Source organism: Vicugna pacos, chromosome 10, assembly GCF_048564905.1.
Source record: "Vicugna pacos chromosome 10, VicPac4, whole genome shotgun sequence".
NCBI classification, from domain to species: domain Eukaryota; kingdom Metazoa; phylum Chordata; class Mammalia; order Artiodactyla; family Camelidae; genus Vicugna; species Vicugna pacos.
The window spans coordinates 49,857,365-49,872,767 of NC_132996.1; the positions used below are offsets into that span (position 1 = coordinate 49,857,365).

At 47.3% G+C, this 15,403-nt stretch overlaps 1 protein-coding gene across 11 annotated transcripts in view; it reads right to left on the bottom strand.

Annotated features, from left to right (window-relative positions):
- Positions 1 to 326: 326 nt before the first annotated feature.
- Positions 327 to 15,403, bottom strand: part of WT1 (WT1 transcription factor) — a 46,307-nt gene continuing 31,230 nt past the window's right edge. For 8 of the 11 annotated variants that reach the window (XM_072969733.1, XM_072969732.1, XM_072969738.1 and 5 more), the window contains 5 exons: positions 10,659 to 10,755; positions 8,106 to 8,256; positions 4,853 to 4,942; positions 4,142 to 4,234; positions 327 to 1,702 (listed from right to left, as the gene is read on the bottom strand). In XM_072969733.1, the coding sequence (XP_072825834.1) occupies positions 1,581 to 1,702; positions 4,142 to 4,234; positions 4,853 to 4,942; positions 8,106 to 8,256; positions 10,659 to 10,755 (553 nt within the window). In that variant the 3' untranslated portion in view covers positions 327 to 1,580. The remainder of the gene's footprint in view (positions 1,703 to 4,141; positions 4,235 to 4,852; positions 4,943 to 8,105; positions 8,257 to 10,658; positions 10,756 to 15,403) is intronic. The other 3 variants (XM_072969734.1, XM_015251920.2, XM_072969736.1) reach the window with 1 other exon arrangement.

A 15,403-nucleotide genomic window follows, 5' to 3' on the forward strand; every position in this document is an offset into this window, starting at 1 on the left:
TCTATTCTCTTTTGCTGACCTGGAGTAAGAAGTGATGTAATGATAGCCCGATTAAAATGAACCTGAGAACACAATTCCCCCTGTGCCGTCCACAAGCCTATCTGACCGTAGCACAATGTCACTTCATGATGAGCGGTGAAGGCGGTGCTCTCTGGCTGCATCTAAGACCAGTAATTGCCTCCTGAGGTTCAACAGAGCCTCAAATAGTGGTCAGGACCTGGACACACCTAATTAGTGGTCACTGATGTCAGTGGCAACTTCTCTGCTTAAAAAAGACGCAACTGTCCTCAAATTGAAACACAATACAGCTGATAGAGTCTTACCACTTTCCTTTTGAATAGACTTTAATTGAGAGCGAAGTGAAAAATGCAGGTTACATTTTTAGTGTTCTTATCAATATGTTGGAAGATCAACACCAGTGACACATCTAACATTTATACATTTCCTAACTTTAGTTGTCAAAGAGCAAATCATTATCAGATACATATATTTACACAATAATTTCAAGCAACAGTACATAATAAACTTCCCCCCTTAAAAAACAAAAACAAAACACACACACACACCCAACCACCTTTAAACAATGGATTTCCTCACACTAGGTAAGCCTCATTTTTTTTTTTTCACATAAACTTGTAGACCCAAAGTTACTTAAGTTACTCAAGAACAGTCTTATCAGTGGAGATCCTGGACCAGCCCTTATTTTCTTTTGAGTCACTTTAATTTTTACAACTTGAAGCCACATAACCAGCGTGGTCTGTACACTATGGAGGACACCCCAAATGAGAAAAATGAACTCCACTTCCTTTGTGTGAGGAGATTTGTACATCTCTGAAGATGCGTATGATTACAATTCAGAAAGAAACACAAAAACAGGATCTCAGATCTTCAAGCACGGTTTCGTAAGAGCACTGTGCTAGTGTTAACATCGAACTGACTGAATGGTAAGATTCTTTTAGCTAACTCTGCAGAGGTACTGGTTAGTTCTGATTCTTTTTTCAGCTGCTTGAAACGCTTGAGTTTTAAAAGCTGCCTGGTAGCGCTACATCCTGCCTTCCAGGGCAGCAGCCTGCCTAACCTCCGGAATGTCGGCTGGGACTCACCCCCAGTGCCTTGCTCTCTGATTTATTTCTTGCTGTTGCTGTTAGTAAATGGAAACCATGACAAAGTTTACATTAGCAGACACATCCAAATGCCCTGGCCTATAAATATTCTATGATGGAAAATGGTACAACGACTCTATTCCTCGTGAAAATGAGCGTAAAATGGAGAAGGGGAGGGCGGGGGGACACCTTCAACAATGGCTCTTCTTACACTGGAAAATCCAGACCAAATGGTGATGGGCTTTGAACTGACCGGACACTGTGAGCCACTTCTCCAGGGCCTTCTGAGTCAACGAAGAGTTGGCCAAGAAGAGACCAACTCCCTCCGGGCAAACCTGGTAGGATCCAGTAGCACAGACATCTTGTCTTGGAAGCTGGATGAAGAAGGTCAACCGCCAATTCCTTCTGAGAGAGGAATTTTAAAGTCAGCTCTGAGTCCTGCCTGGGACACAGAGCGGTGCCCCGGGATGGGGGGCCTCAGAGTGCCAGCTGGAGTTTGCTCATGTTTCTCTGGTGCATGTTGTGATGACGGACTAATTCGTCTGACCGGGCAAACTTTTTCTGACAACTGGGCCACCGACAGCTGAAGGGCTTTTCACCTGTTGACACAACGGCCAGTCAGAGACACGTGCGGCGGAGAGACTGGGAGCAAGTTCAACTATCAAAGTCCCGCATTAAACCATCACAAGGCACCCACTCCAGGTTCCCTCCAGCTCTTCCCCTCACCTACCACCCCGGGCTCATCTCACAGGCAGTCTGGAAATAGCAGCACCTCTGGGGCCTTAAGGGTTAAAATATTGTGAAAATTATAAACTATGAGTAAGTCAGAAGACTTGGAAAATAGGAGAAAAGTGGTGAATCGAGTTAATGGAAATGTCTGGGCAATTCGTATTTGAATAAGGGGGAAAAACGTTTGGCTCCACCTCTTCTGTTAGGCTGTTCCGTGAGCTGTGCGTGTGAGGAGGGAACCGAGCTCCACTGGGAGGCGAGGGCTTCAGGATCATTGCCCTGGAGATGTCTGCTGACTGCCACCCAGGAGCGGAGCTGGGACACTGGCTTTAACATCTCTGTCTCTGTAGATATTCTGGCTGGGGTGGGGGGAGCTGGGTATTTTTAAATAAATTTTTGACTTTTACCCTAAAATGTTACTCAGAGCATAACACCTATTATACAGAAGACTCTAGCTGAGGCAGTTTTGAGTTTTTTAAACAAACTTGCCCCAAAATTGAGGCTTCTCCACCTAGGACTCAGAGGTTCCTTCCAAGCCTGATTCTGGGTAGGGAAGATAATGAGCATTTACTAAGAGCCTAAAAGACCCCAAGCCTTGTGCTAGGTATTTTATATATATATATATATATAAATATATATATTTTCATGTACTCCTCATAACCACCTGTAAGGGAAGCATTATTATCCCCACTCTACAGATGAGGCTGGACCTCTGGTGAGGGCAGACCCACGCAGGACTTAAATCCAAAGCCCACACACTTTGCTGCATCACACCTCTCGGGCCTCAGCGTAATGAAAATAGAGCCGCCGTGGCTTTGTCTTAAGTGAAAATGCCACAGGAGCCAACCCCTGTACCACCCAGGGATCTTCCCGGGATATGGTTTAGTCCCACTTGGCTTTCTCTGAGAACGACTAGTCAGGAGAAGCCCTGAGAAATGTCCTGGGGAGGTGCTGTCCCAGGGTCAGAACTGGGGGCCGATCAAATACTATGTGAAACAGTCTGCTGGTGACATAGGTCACTCTGTACAAATGCAGATGTGCACAGGGTTGGGGGCGAGATACCAAGAATGATAACTCCTTTCCACCGAATTATGAGCTCAAGACTAAGGCAAAGAAGTGACACCAAAAGCACGCGAGCAGGGGAACGAGGTGCCCATTCCGCCAACTCTGGGGCACAGGTGCTTGGACTCCATGTGTAAGTGCAGCCTGTGGGAGCTGAGAATCCAGGACTGCACGGGGCTCCTGACCTCCTGTTCCCCTCACCTCCCACTCCCTGTTCCTCTGCTCTGCCTGATCTGGCTCCCTCTCTCCATCAGCCACGCCACGCTGTCAAAGGGACCTCCTAATGGACAAATCCCAACCCTTCCTCCTGTCGTCATCACCCTCCCCAGCCTGTCAACGGACTTCAACTTTGCTGATGTTGGCTCTCTTCCTGATTCTCTATCCTCCCTGGGCTGCAAGGTGGACCCACGCTCCTTCTCCAACAAAGAAGGCAGCAGGTAGGTGGGCTGGGAGCTGACAGAACCGGGTTTGCCACTTACTGGGTTTGGGACTTTATTAGACAAAATCATTTTGTCACTGTGTGTCTCAGTCTCCTGATCTATAAAATGGGGATAAAACATATCTACTCTACTCTACTTCCAAGGATGTTGTGAAGATAAAATGAGGTAACCTAAGCATTGGCCCTCCTTCCAAAGCTAGAAAATACATGACAAAGATGGTATTTTCATTACAAATCACACCAGCCTTGTGAGAAGCAAAAACTTTCAGCAGCCAGTGAATAAATGTCCTAGTCCCCTCTCTATACTAGTACAAAGGAAAAAATACCTATGCTTTGAGAGGAGTCTGACAGAAACCATGACTGCTCGTGGGGCATTAACTTTTAAAAGAGCAAGGATCTGGGTCTCTGAAAATAGTGTCATGAAACGTGAGCTTCAGAAGAATAAATGTTTGGCTTGCTAGAATTTCTGCTACTTTTCTGTAATGTTGATTATTGTATCAAACTGAGTGATAAAAAGATGACGCCACAAATTGGGAACAACAGGAACCTGGATTATCTCTTCATTTCACTCTGGACACTCACAGGAGTTCTTTTCACATCTCCTCTGTTCTGTACCCCCCACCCCCATCCCTTCTTAAACAGTGTTATTATTTAAAGGTAGCCATGCACTCTTCTTTCTCTCCTCTGAGTCTAAACCTGCTTAGAACCTTCACACTCATCTCTTCCAATCTCGCTCATCACAAGCAACTCCATTCAACAGTAGTTTAAAAAAATAATGAAAAATAAATGTGAAGAAAAGTTTACGCACTTGTTTTACCTGTATGAGTCCTGGTGTGGGTCTTCAGGTGGTCGGACCGGGAGAACTTTCGCTGACAAGTTTTACACTGGAATGGTTTCACACCTAAACGGACAGAGAAGGTCTAGCCGCGGCCCTAACCAAGTGGGGGCAGAGCAAGGCCCACAAGGCCTGCTTCCCGGTGGCCCAAGGAGCCGGGCATTTCCAGCCACACCTGCAATGTCTGCCTTGCCCTCAGATTTCCCCAACACCCCAGGCCCAGAAGGAAATCACCTGATTCTGTACAGTAATCCTTGAAGACCTGTTGCTTTGGGAACAACTATTGCTTAACCAGAAACGTCCAGCCTCTCACCAAGGCCTCAGCTGTGTCTGAGACTGAAAAAGTGAATCACAGGCTACAAAGGGGATTCTGCTCTCCACCACCCACCCGTGTTCTTTACTGACACTCTGTGTGTCATCAGCAAACTGCCAGTGGGAATATCATGGTTCTGTGGTTTGCAGGGGAAATGTGGGATGTTGCCTTTTCTTTCCTTTCTTCTTCTTCTTCTTCTTTTTTTTCCTTAAGAGAAAGTAAATCCCCAGAAGATTAGGGGGCAAAAAACTATTGGAGATACGAAACAAATGGCTGACCCTCTCCATCCTTATGGAACAACAGAGAGCATCACAAAATCAACCATGACCCGAGGGAACACACTGCTGGCAGCGAGAAGTGAGCCTACAAACCTGTGTGTCTCCTTTGGTGTCTTTTGAGCTGGTCTGAACGAGAAAACCTTCGTTCACAGTCCTTGAAGTCACACTGGTATGGTTTCTCACCTTGGGGAAGACACATATGCCGTTGGAAAATGATACTGGAAGTGGGGATCTCATTAGAGGCAACTTCTTTTACTGGGACTGAAGGGATCCCAAAATGCCAAAGGCACTCGTGTGGAGGTTTTTAGGGATGTGCTGCAGCTTGGGGTTAAAGGCTCACCGCTACATACGCTCGTGGACTGGAGGCGCAGAACAGGGGCTAAGTGAATAAAAATGGTCCCTCACCCCCGAGGTAGAAGTGAACGGGAACTCAGGTTTCGAGTCTGACACTGGGGTCACATCCAGCTCTCCACTCACAGCACTGGGTGAGGTACTATTTCCTCACTGTCAAACGGGGCCAGTAATCCGACAACTTCCATGGATTTATCAACAGATTACAACAAACCACCCACATAAAGGGCTTAACCCAGTGCCTAGCACAGAGGCAGTGCTCAAAAACTACTGGCAGAGAATATTTAAACAAATAATAAACCAAAGCAGTTTTAACTCCTGGACTGAGCCTGAGGCCGAACTCTGAGTTGGACGTGCCTTGGAGCCAGCCCTGTGAAGTAAGTGCTTTATGTCTTATGGCCTGAAGATCTGGCGTTGGCTGCCACGGACTTCTCAGGCCCAAGTCAAGCACAAACAGCTCCGTGGCTGTGAGATGCTCAAGTCAAACCAGGATCCAGAGGCTTCAGAGTTTTGGGAATCCCTTTATCTGAGCGAAGTCAGGAGTGGGATTACACAACCTCCTGTCTCAGGACAGAGAAGCCCCACCCCTGCCCTCGCTAGAGAAAGTTCAGCCAACTCCTGGGAACTGAGCCCCATGAGTGCACTGAGCAACCTTGGGTCTTCCCACCTTCTTATGAGAACTCTGAGTCATCAGCGTCCTGGAATGGAGAGCAAGCCATCCCAGGATCAGCCGGCTTAACCTCCTCCGTCTCCCTGATGAATCTGTATTCCTGCTGCACAGAGCTCACCATTCCTGAAATCTGCCTTGTACTTTGCTCACACTTCGTCTCTCTCTCCAAACCCCTACCCGTCACAGAGTCTACTGTACGTCCCTCACGAATGCCGCTTCCTCTGCAATGCCTTCTTGGAAACTTCATGTTCAGATTGAAAGCCCTCTCCCCCCTCATTACAGAATTTATTACAGAACATCTAACGTGGTGAGCCATGTCCAGACCTACCTTCTGCTGTGGGCTGGAAAATCCTCAGGGTAGGAGCCTTTCCTTAACCTTCTGCTGATACCCAGCCCAGTGCCTTACGCTGCCCCTCTGCCACCTGCAGAAAGCAGCGCCCCCTTTCATTCTCCTTTCTCTTCCCCACCTTTATGCTCCTGCTCATCCTTTACTTCCTTTGCCCGACCTTGCCAACCTTTTGATGGTTAACCCAAGCCCTTCCTTCTCCAAGTAACCTCCTGAGATGACTCCACTCAAATCTATGGCCTCTGAACATCTCTTCTCGTGCCTCTAGAGTCAGTCTATCATCACACACGGTCTCAGTCCCTTTTCCTCTGTGTATGTCCTGGCTCCAAAACAGACCATGAAGGGGGCTTGTGACTTAGAGTTAAAAGGCATGAGTTTGAGTCCTGCTTCCCCTATATCCTGACCACCTGAGAACCATTTTATGTGTGAGGGTTAAAGGGAATAATGCATGTAGAGAGTCTGGCACATAAAAAGTATTTAATATAAAAGTACTTAATATAACAGTCTGTACTATTATTATAAATAAACATAAAATGATTGCACTCTTTCAAGGTGGGGGCCACAGTGTTGCTAAATGCCAACCTCCCCTCCTCATTTTCTGCAAGGAGGAGTTTCTTGAAGGCTCCAGAAGACCTGGGAGTCATGCATCTTGTCCACTGCCTTCCCTTCAAACAGAGAGGCATCTACACTCACTGTTTTCTAAGTCCCACCTTTCTAGTAAAATTTCTACCATCACACTGCCTTCAGTGTATTCTCTTGCATTTTTCCAGGCAGACTTTTACTTGATCATTTTCCTCATAATCTTAACAGATGCTTTTTAAATGATCCCACTTGGGGAAATATATAAAAATATAACATGCCACTGGTTCTCTCATCTTCAGCCTCCACTGTGTGCAAACTCAGGTCTGTGCCAGAATTGCATTCTCTGGACGCAGTGGCTTAGCAAAGACCAATGGTCTAAAGAGCTGAACGCAGCTCACTTTCTCCTCTAGATTCCCCAAAGCCAAGTCCGCAGTAACAATAGAATAATAATGCTAAACACTGCAATGAAGCTACCCTTCACAGTCGTGGAAAGAACTGTACCAGCTCCCCAGTAGGAAAGTCTGAGCTTCGCCCTGCTTCCCTGTGGAGACCCAGCCACACTCCCATCTACTGCCCACAAGGCCAAGAGCAGACATTTGTGAAATGACTGTGCACATTCAAGATGGCCACAGCCAGACACGGCCAATCCTCTCCTTCCCAGAGACGGACCCCTTGACCTGTCGGAAAATCCAGTTTTAACACATCATCAAAAATCACTGTCTCTTTTTTTTTAAGATTGAAAACAAAAATTAAACCTATAATCCATTTCCCATTCCTGCCCGGTTGGTAATTACCAACTCGAGTAGTTAAGCTTTTCTTTGAATCATCTCTTCCTAGCTCTTAGGACGACCCTGCACATCAGTCTCTCAGAATATCTGTTTACCAAACTCCCAGGCTAACTCCTCTTTCTTAAGAGATGCTAACAGTGTTATAACAGCAACTATCATTTATTTAAACCTGGTGATATAGAATACTGTACTAAATGTTTCATATCTCTGAGTCTTTTAATTCAATTTGATTTAAAAAGTTAAGCTAGTCTCAACAATTGTATAAGGTAGGTTATCATCTCCATTTTCTATGTGAGGCAAATAAAGTTCAAAGAGAGGTTAGATCACTTGCTCTTGAAGCCAGAATTCAAACACAGGTCCCTTTAAGTCTGTGAAATTCTCTCAGCACCTTCTCTGCTCTGCCCTTCTTTAATAAAGGATGGACAATCAGGATATAAAATGGCCTGGCAGCCTTTTTACACCACCTGGGCCAGACCTTTGAAAGCAGTGCCACTCTCCATCCCAGAAGTCACCTGTGTCCTCACAGTGCAATCTGTGGGGAGCAGGAGATCCTCAGTCACTCCTGCCCAAAGGCCACCGGAACCAAGGCTGGATGGTGGACACACTTACCAGTGTGCTTCCGGCTGTGCATCTGTAAATGGGACAGCTTAAAATATCTCTTATTGCAGCCTGGGTAAGCACACATGAAGGGGCGTTTCTCATTGGTCTCAGACGCCGACCGGACAAGAGTCGGGGCTACTCCAGGCACACGCCGCACGTCCTACAAGCAGAGCATTAAGAGAAATGGAGGCTTTAAGCCACATGTGAACACATTCATGCTGGTCTCAAGGAAAGTGAGCACTGAAGTATACCCAAAGAAGAGATGGTGGCTAGGAGGCCTAAAACCACTCCTTTCCACACCCCAGGTGCCCACAGTAGACATCACTAATGGATGACAGATGAGGACATTCTACAATGCAAGCTCTAACATCCTCACTGCTGATCAACCAGAACTGGGACTTGAAGTCTGTCTGGGGCTGCTGACCCAGAGCATCTGGAAAAGAAATGCTGGTGACTGGAAGCACTCCCGGTCCATCCTGTCTCTCAGCTTCTCCACTTGAGGCAGTGAGGTCTAGAAGTCCAAAGTCGCAGATTCTATTCCATTCCCTCCCACTAGGATGGACAGCCACATGACCCTGGGCTCAACCTGCAGTGGGTGGGCAAGTCCTTATTAGAGAAAAACATGGGATACTAAGTGAGCCCCCAACTGAGCAGACCTTCCTTGTGTGAGTAAATGACCAGGAAGAAGTTGCCCCTGGGACTTGGGGTTCTGTCTGTGAAGGGAGCTGAACACACAGAAGGCCCATGGTGTAGCCAGTGCAATCCTTTCACAGAGACACAAGGAAACGCTGTGTCTGCCTTCTGTGCACTGTACGTCCATCACAGGGCATCCTGCTAACCCCTTTATCTTGTGGGAGCAAGTGTAGGTAAGGCTGGTCTTCCAGGAGGAGCAGAGAACAGTGAGGCCAACTCCTCATCCTGCTCTCAGACTCCATCAGTCATAGACACGAGCAGTGGCAGTGCCTGAGGGACCACGGAACCCCCTCTTCCTCTTACAGGTGTGCAAGTCAAGGACAAAGAGCACAGCCATGTTTTGGGTTAAAACCTGGAACCACTCCTGAGCTTAACCCACTCCTGCCCTGTGCATTTTCCACACACCCACAAGCTTACGTTCTAGTTCCTATTTCGCACTGCCTTGCACTGTGAGATCTTTTCTGAAGAAAAGGTACTGTAGTGACATACAAAGCTGTATGCTACTGATAGGCCCCAGTGTCTCAAGGCAAAATGTGGCATAAATTTAAACAGTCAGCCAGCTGGGTCCGATCGACATGCACTAGGCGAAAATGAACACTTGTCTGGTCTGGAGTCTGTCAGAGGCCATGACAGTGAGTCTGACAACTGGGCCTGGTGGAAAGGAAGGCAAAAGGAGCTTTGCTCATTTCCTTTAATTCACCCCAGAGGCGGCGCACAGGGCAGTAAGACATAAAACCGAGCTGTCAGTGTCAGCCAGGGTCCTGGGGAAGGATTCTTCCGGCACTTGTCGGAGGAGAGACTGGATCACTCTGTAGCTCCAGCAGGTGTCCGTGTTTCTGTAACCCTGCCCTTATTCTCGCCACTGGGAAGCGTGGGATGAGGGAGCACGCTGTTCTATCCCCACACTCTGGAAACATTCATTGGAACATCTCAGAGCTGCCTGGCTCACACACACCTTATTGCCAGGGTACCGACTAGCCTGGTGAGGGCAGCACAGCCTTACTCAGGTTGCAGCCACTGAGTCACATGCCAAAGTCACAAACGCAAACCCTTGGGAATGGAACATGGTTCCCAGTACCCAAAAGAGACTCCACAGAGGTGGCCTTCCATTTTCTGAATTCTCTGAAATGGTAACCTTTTTACTTTACCTCTTCACTCTCCCACAGAAATGCACAACACAGGAAGTGAACCCTAATGTAAGCCGTGGACTTCGGTTAATAATGTATCCACATTAGCTCATCATTGTAGCAATACCAGTGCAAGACGTTAACAACAGGGGAGACTGTGTGGGGGTAGGGAGGGGGCCAGGGGGCGGATATGGGAATTCTCTGTACTTTCTGGACAGTTTTTCCTTAAACCTAAAACTGCTCAGAAAACATTAATTCTATTTTTAAAAAGTCCACAAATAAAACTTAGCACCACGCCTGGCCCATAGAGAGTGTCCAGCCATACGTGGTACTGATGTTCCTGTTACTGTCATTATTAGCAACAGTAGAGTCTATCTTTGGGCACTTTACCACGCAGATCAAGTCTTCTTAGAAGTCTCTTCTTAGAAGGTCCAGGTCATTAATTCAAGTCCATTTAGCCCCAGAACAAGAGGTGTGCAGCCCAGCCTGGAGAAGGTGAATTAAGCAGGAAAGGAGAGGGGGATTCCGCGAGAAGCATCCTGGTCTGAGTCAGGGAGGCAGCCACATCCACACTGGCCTCTGGAGTAGAGGCCCCTTGACCTGGCCCAGTGGAAGAGGAGGGGGTCCCTGCTGTCACAGAAGCCTATAATTAGGAACAGACTTGCCAGAGCCAAATGACCATCAGCAAGGAAGTGAAAGGGTGCTGAGAAGGAAAGAGGCAGCCGGCCCCCTGCATACTCACCTGAATGCCCCTGAAGACGCCATGGGTGTGTATCCTGTACTGGGCGCCACAGAGGATGGGCGTGGTGTGGTTATCACTCTCGTACCCGGTGCCATGGCTGTGAACACAAAGAAAGGAGAACAAGACTCGGGTTGGATCACAGGCACCCTTTGGAAACGCGCATCTGCAGCAGAAGGAGTGTTCTTTAAAGGATCGCGGGATTACACAGTTGGTTTCTGCCTCCCTCCATTGGGGCTACTTGGGAAGCCGGAGTTTGGGAAGGCGGGGCTGCCCAATCCTGGCGTCTCCACCATGCAGCCCCTCACGCTCCGATTCCGGCAGGTGCACCATCTGGGTCTATGCCTCTCAGACAAGCCAGGGAAAGTCTCAGTGGCAGGACTTCATCCCCAGCAAGTTGTTTACCATCAAGCACACAGCAGGGCTGACAGCTGTGAATATCTTAGGAATGAGCAGTTGCCTCAAGTTTCACACTGAGTGCAAGGAATTTTTGTCAGCACCTCATGACTCAGTTTTTACCAAATAGCACCAAGAAAGTGATGACACTTACAAGAAGAGATCTCATCCTCCGAAGAGGGGATTACACACCTGTGGCCCTGCTCCACTTAACCCATAGATCTGTTTTCCAGATCAACTTAACTCTTCGCAGCCAGCCTGTACCATAGGTGGACACTGAGTAGATAATCTTTCTCCAGCATTAGACTCACTGGTCAGAACTCAGGCTAACTTTGGACTACTAGGGAAAGCTGACGGATGTAGAAAATTGAGAAGAGCATCTTGGAAGGGGTGGACGTTCTGCTCTAAAGTATCCTCCCCTTCAGGTAAAAGCTGGTATCTGTTCTGCCGTTACTTCCAAACAAGGCAGAGTGAGGATTCTAATCCACATGCACAGCACATTATAATCACATCTAGAATCACCATGGGGACTTTTGATGAAATGGCTGTACAATGATGCAGCTGCTTCGGACAATGGCTGGCAATTCCTCAAAAGTTTAGACAAAGTTACCACAGGACCCAAAATTCCACTTCAAGGTATACAAACTCCCAGAGAAATGAAAACACCCGTCTGCACAAAAACTTGTACACATCATTTATTAGCAGCATTACTCATAATAACCATAAAGTGGAATCAACCCAAATGCTCATCAGCTGATGGTGGATAAAAGATACAGTATATTCCCAAAACAAAATATTATTTGGCCATAAAAAGGAATGGAGTACATGATAAAGTGGACAAACCTTGAAAACATTATGCTAAGGGTAATAAGTCAATCACACGTGACTGCCTACTGTGTGATTCTCTTTATAAGAAACGTCCAGAAGAGGCAAACTTACAGAGACAGTAAGTAAATAGGTGGTTGGTTGCTGAGGACTGGGGAAGGTGAGGGGAAACGGAGAACGATTGGTGAAAATGTCCTCAAATTGTGGTAACGGTCATACAACTCTGTATGACATACTAAAACCATTGATTTGTATGCTGCAAATGGGTGAAAGCTACAGTATGTGAAATATATAAAGCTGCTTGAAAAATTATCTTTGGGGATTGGGGTCAATGCATTTTTTAAGCCTCTGGGTGCAATTAACTGGCTGTCAGGGCTGAGAACCTCCACCCCTGCCCCCATTACTCTAGAGGTTCCCAGGGTCTGGGTGAGGGAGGCAGGTGGCCCACTCTGTCTGAGGCTGGCTCAACTCTCACTCACCCAGGGGAGAGAATTCCTGAAGGGAAGAGTGTCTGCCAGGACGCCGGACATGTCCACACATCCTGCGGCCACAGCAGCTGTGGCGTTTCACATTTGGTTCTGGCTCCCAGCTTTTTAGAAAGAATTGCCTGTCTCCTCTGCAGAGCAATGAGAGCAGCTGGGGGAGGTGGGTGGCAGCTCTGCTCTCTCTTATGTCCTACACCTTGTCTCCACGTCCTTCAGGTGACATCTCTGGGGGAAAATGTCCCAAAGAGCTAACCCAGGGTCAGACACAAGGAAACTGGGAAGAAATGCCAAACCCAGATAGCGTCTGCCTTTCAGAACCTTAGCATGTGCTTGCCGAGAGAAAGAGGCCCGCCTGCCCTCCTTACAGTGATATCATATAGACGGTGGGGAAGGCAGAGCTGACGAGAGTGGCAATGTGGTGGCAGAAAGAGGACAGACAGGACAAGAAGGGTGCTGCCAGGACATTTTGCCTCAAAGGCTGTGAAGAGATGCTGACTTTGCTTGGTTTAACCTTCTTCATGGAGCTAAAATGTGATTTACACATTTTCTAGGGCTTAGGGATTTTTTAGGGACCCAACAATAGAAATCTGAATTATTTTAAAGTTCTGCCATCAGAGGGGATGAGTCTGGAATCTCCTGTCTTGGCAGCTAATCTGGGGGTGTTATATGGATTCCTGGAGGTGGGAGACAGGGGAAATAGACTTTTCTCAGGATACTTGTCCCAGGAAATGAAGTGTTGCAGCACTCAAAGGGAATGTCATTACCCTCCAGCCAGATGCAACCAACCAACAAAAGAAGCAACAAGATTGCACCTGCCAAATACTAGATTCTTCTACCAGGTCCATGAACAAGACAAACAGCGGGACCCTGCCTATTGGCTCTTATAAGACAAACACACCAATGCAATTCCACACGGTGGAAACCCTGCACCCCCACGCACTTCCCAGCGTGCTCTGCCCAGAACACTGAGTCCAACTGAGCCATTTAGTATGGTAATAACTCCCTCTAGATAAGAAAAGGAAAGCAAATTGAGGGGCTTGGAACCACAGGCTCACAGAAGCAGAAGAGTCATCTACCCTGACCTCCACAAGAAGCTCCTCCAGCTTAGCCTCATCAGCTGGAGGACATGACTGGTGACCAGCTCTCAAGGCGGCTCATCCCATCTGGGAAGAACTTTAATTGTTAGGAAAGACCTTTCTAAGCTGAACAGAAATCTGCCTCCTCACTTCTGTTTTCTGGAGAACCAGAGAATATTACTATTCAACAGCCATTTTTGAGTATCTCCTCCGCTGTGTGGCAAACTTGGCCTTGAGGACAAAGACCGACCCGCTCCGCTCTGTACTCTCGCCACTCTGACTGGAGTAAGACGCACAGTCCAGAAGGATCCCGCCAGACGGGCTGAATCTAACGCCTCTTCCACATGATAGTCTTTTCAGGCGTCTGAAGACAGCTCTCCAGGCTACAGAGCTGGGGCGCTCTCAGCTCTGACAGTGTGAACTGGTGTCCAGTTTATTTGCTATCAAAATCATCATCTTCTTGAGCCCCTTCATTTTGTTAAATTCCTCTCCCAAGTGTGTGCTTAGCACGAAACTCAGTACCTGAGAACAGTATTTACATAAGGGACTGAAAAAGGGGGGTCATCCACAAACACTGAAGCCAGTGGAACCAGGGAAGTAACAACTAGCTAAGGCCTCACCCAAAGAGATTCCATTCCAAATGTTTAAAAATCAGAGCATTAGTCAACACAGTGCATTATGCCCACAAGCTGCCGGGGCTCAGCTCCCAGTCGGGGTGTCTGGGGCTTCCCCTCTCAATCTGGGCAGAGTACTGCCATTAACACACCTAAGAGCCCCTCCCTGCTTAGCACTCAGGTCACAGTGAGCCTTCCTCAGTCAGATAGAATCTCCACCTCCCATCCCAGCACGAACTGTAGGTAAGGCAGGTATCTCCAACTTTTAAGCTTGAAGGCATTTTTTTTTTCACTGCAATGTACTACACATTTCTCCTTCAGATTTCATTCTATTTCTTTTAGGGAGCCATCCCCTACTGTTGAAAACTTTTTGACTCTTGATTTGGCTTCCAAAACATTTGCTTTCCATCCCATTTCATGTTATCTCTGTATCTGTACCTGTATCGTGTTTTCATAAGAGGGAAGGATTTTCCTTGCTGTTGTTGGGAACTATTACGCTTACAATATGTGTAACTGTTCTCTGGTGTTCAGACAGTGATAAGATTCTAGAAGGTCTCTCCATGGGACAACATGAGGGAAGCCATCATAAAGAATCTAGTCATTTGGATGGGTTCCAGTGCAACAGAGCATACATAAGTCTTCAGCAAACCTTAATCTAGGACAGAAAGGTTCAGGAATACAGTGGCTGCCATTGGGCCAATAGCTATTGTTAAGACCCAGCTGCCCGCTTAGATGGTCAAGTGAAACCAAGTTTTACCCCAAGAACCATCAGCCTTTAAAAGTTTCACACTGTGGATGAATCAAATAGGAGTGAGGGTAGGGTTCTAGACGTCTGAAACCACTGAGCCTTCCAAGAAGGGCAAGGAGCTACCAGCCTAGAGAAGAGAGGCCAAAGAAGCACCTTCCAAATAAAGGGATCACAGAGCCCTTGAAAGCAGGTTCTAGAGCAGAACATGAATCCCACCAGACCAAGCAATTGAGAGACCCACGTTTCCCTTAGGGTAGGAATGCATGCAGTGACTAAGCTACCTTCCAACCCAGATAATGAGAGGAGAGTAAAGGAACCGTGGCATAATACACAGCAAGGCACGTGCCCCAAGCCTGGGCAAGGCTGGACTTTCTTAGGACAAAGACTGGTGCTTTATAAAATGTTTTCACGTTTTTCTGTTTTCTTGCCTCATAAACTTCTCTTTGACAGTAAGATATTGGATTTGGCTAAATGACAGGGAAAAAGGATTTGATGACTCCTTGGCCAAGATAATCAGAGAGAATACAGGGATGTACAGTGAGGTGTAATGAGGGCAGCTGTGGGTCCAGCAGGTGGAGAGGAGAGCTGGCAGGTCAGGTGCAGG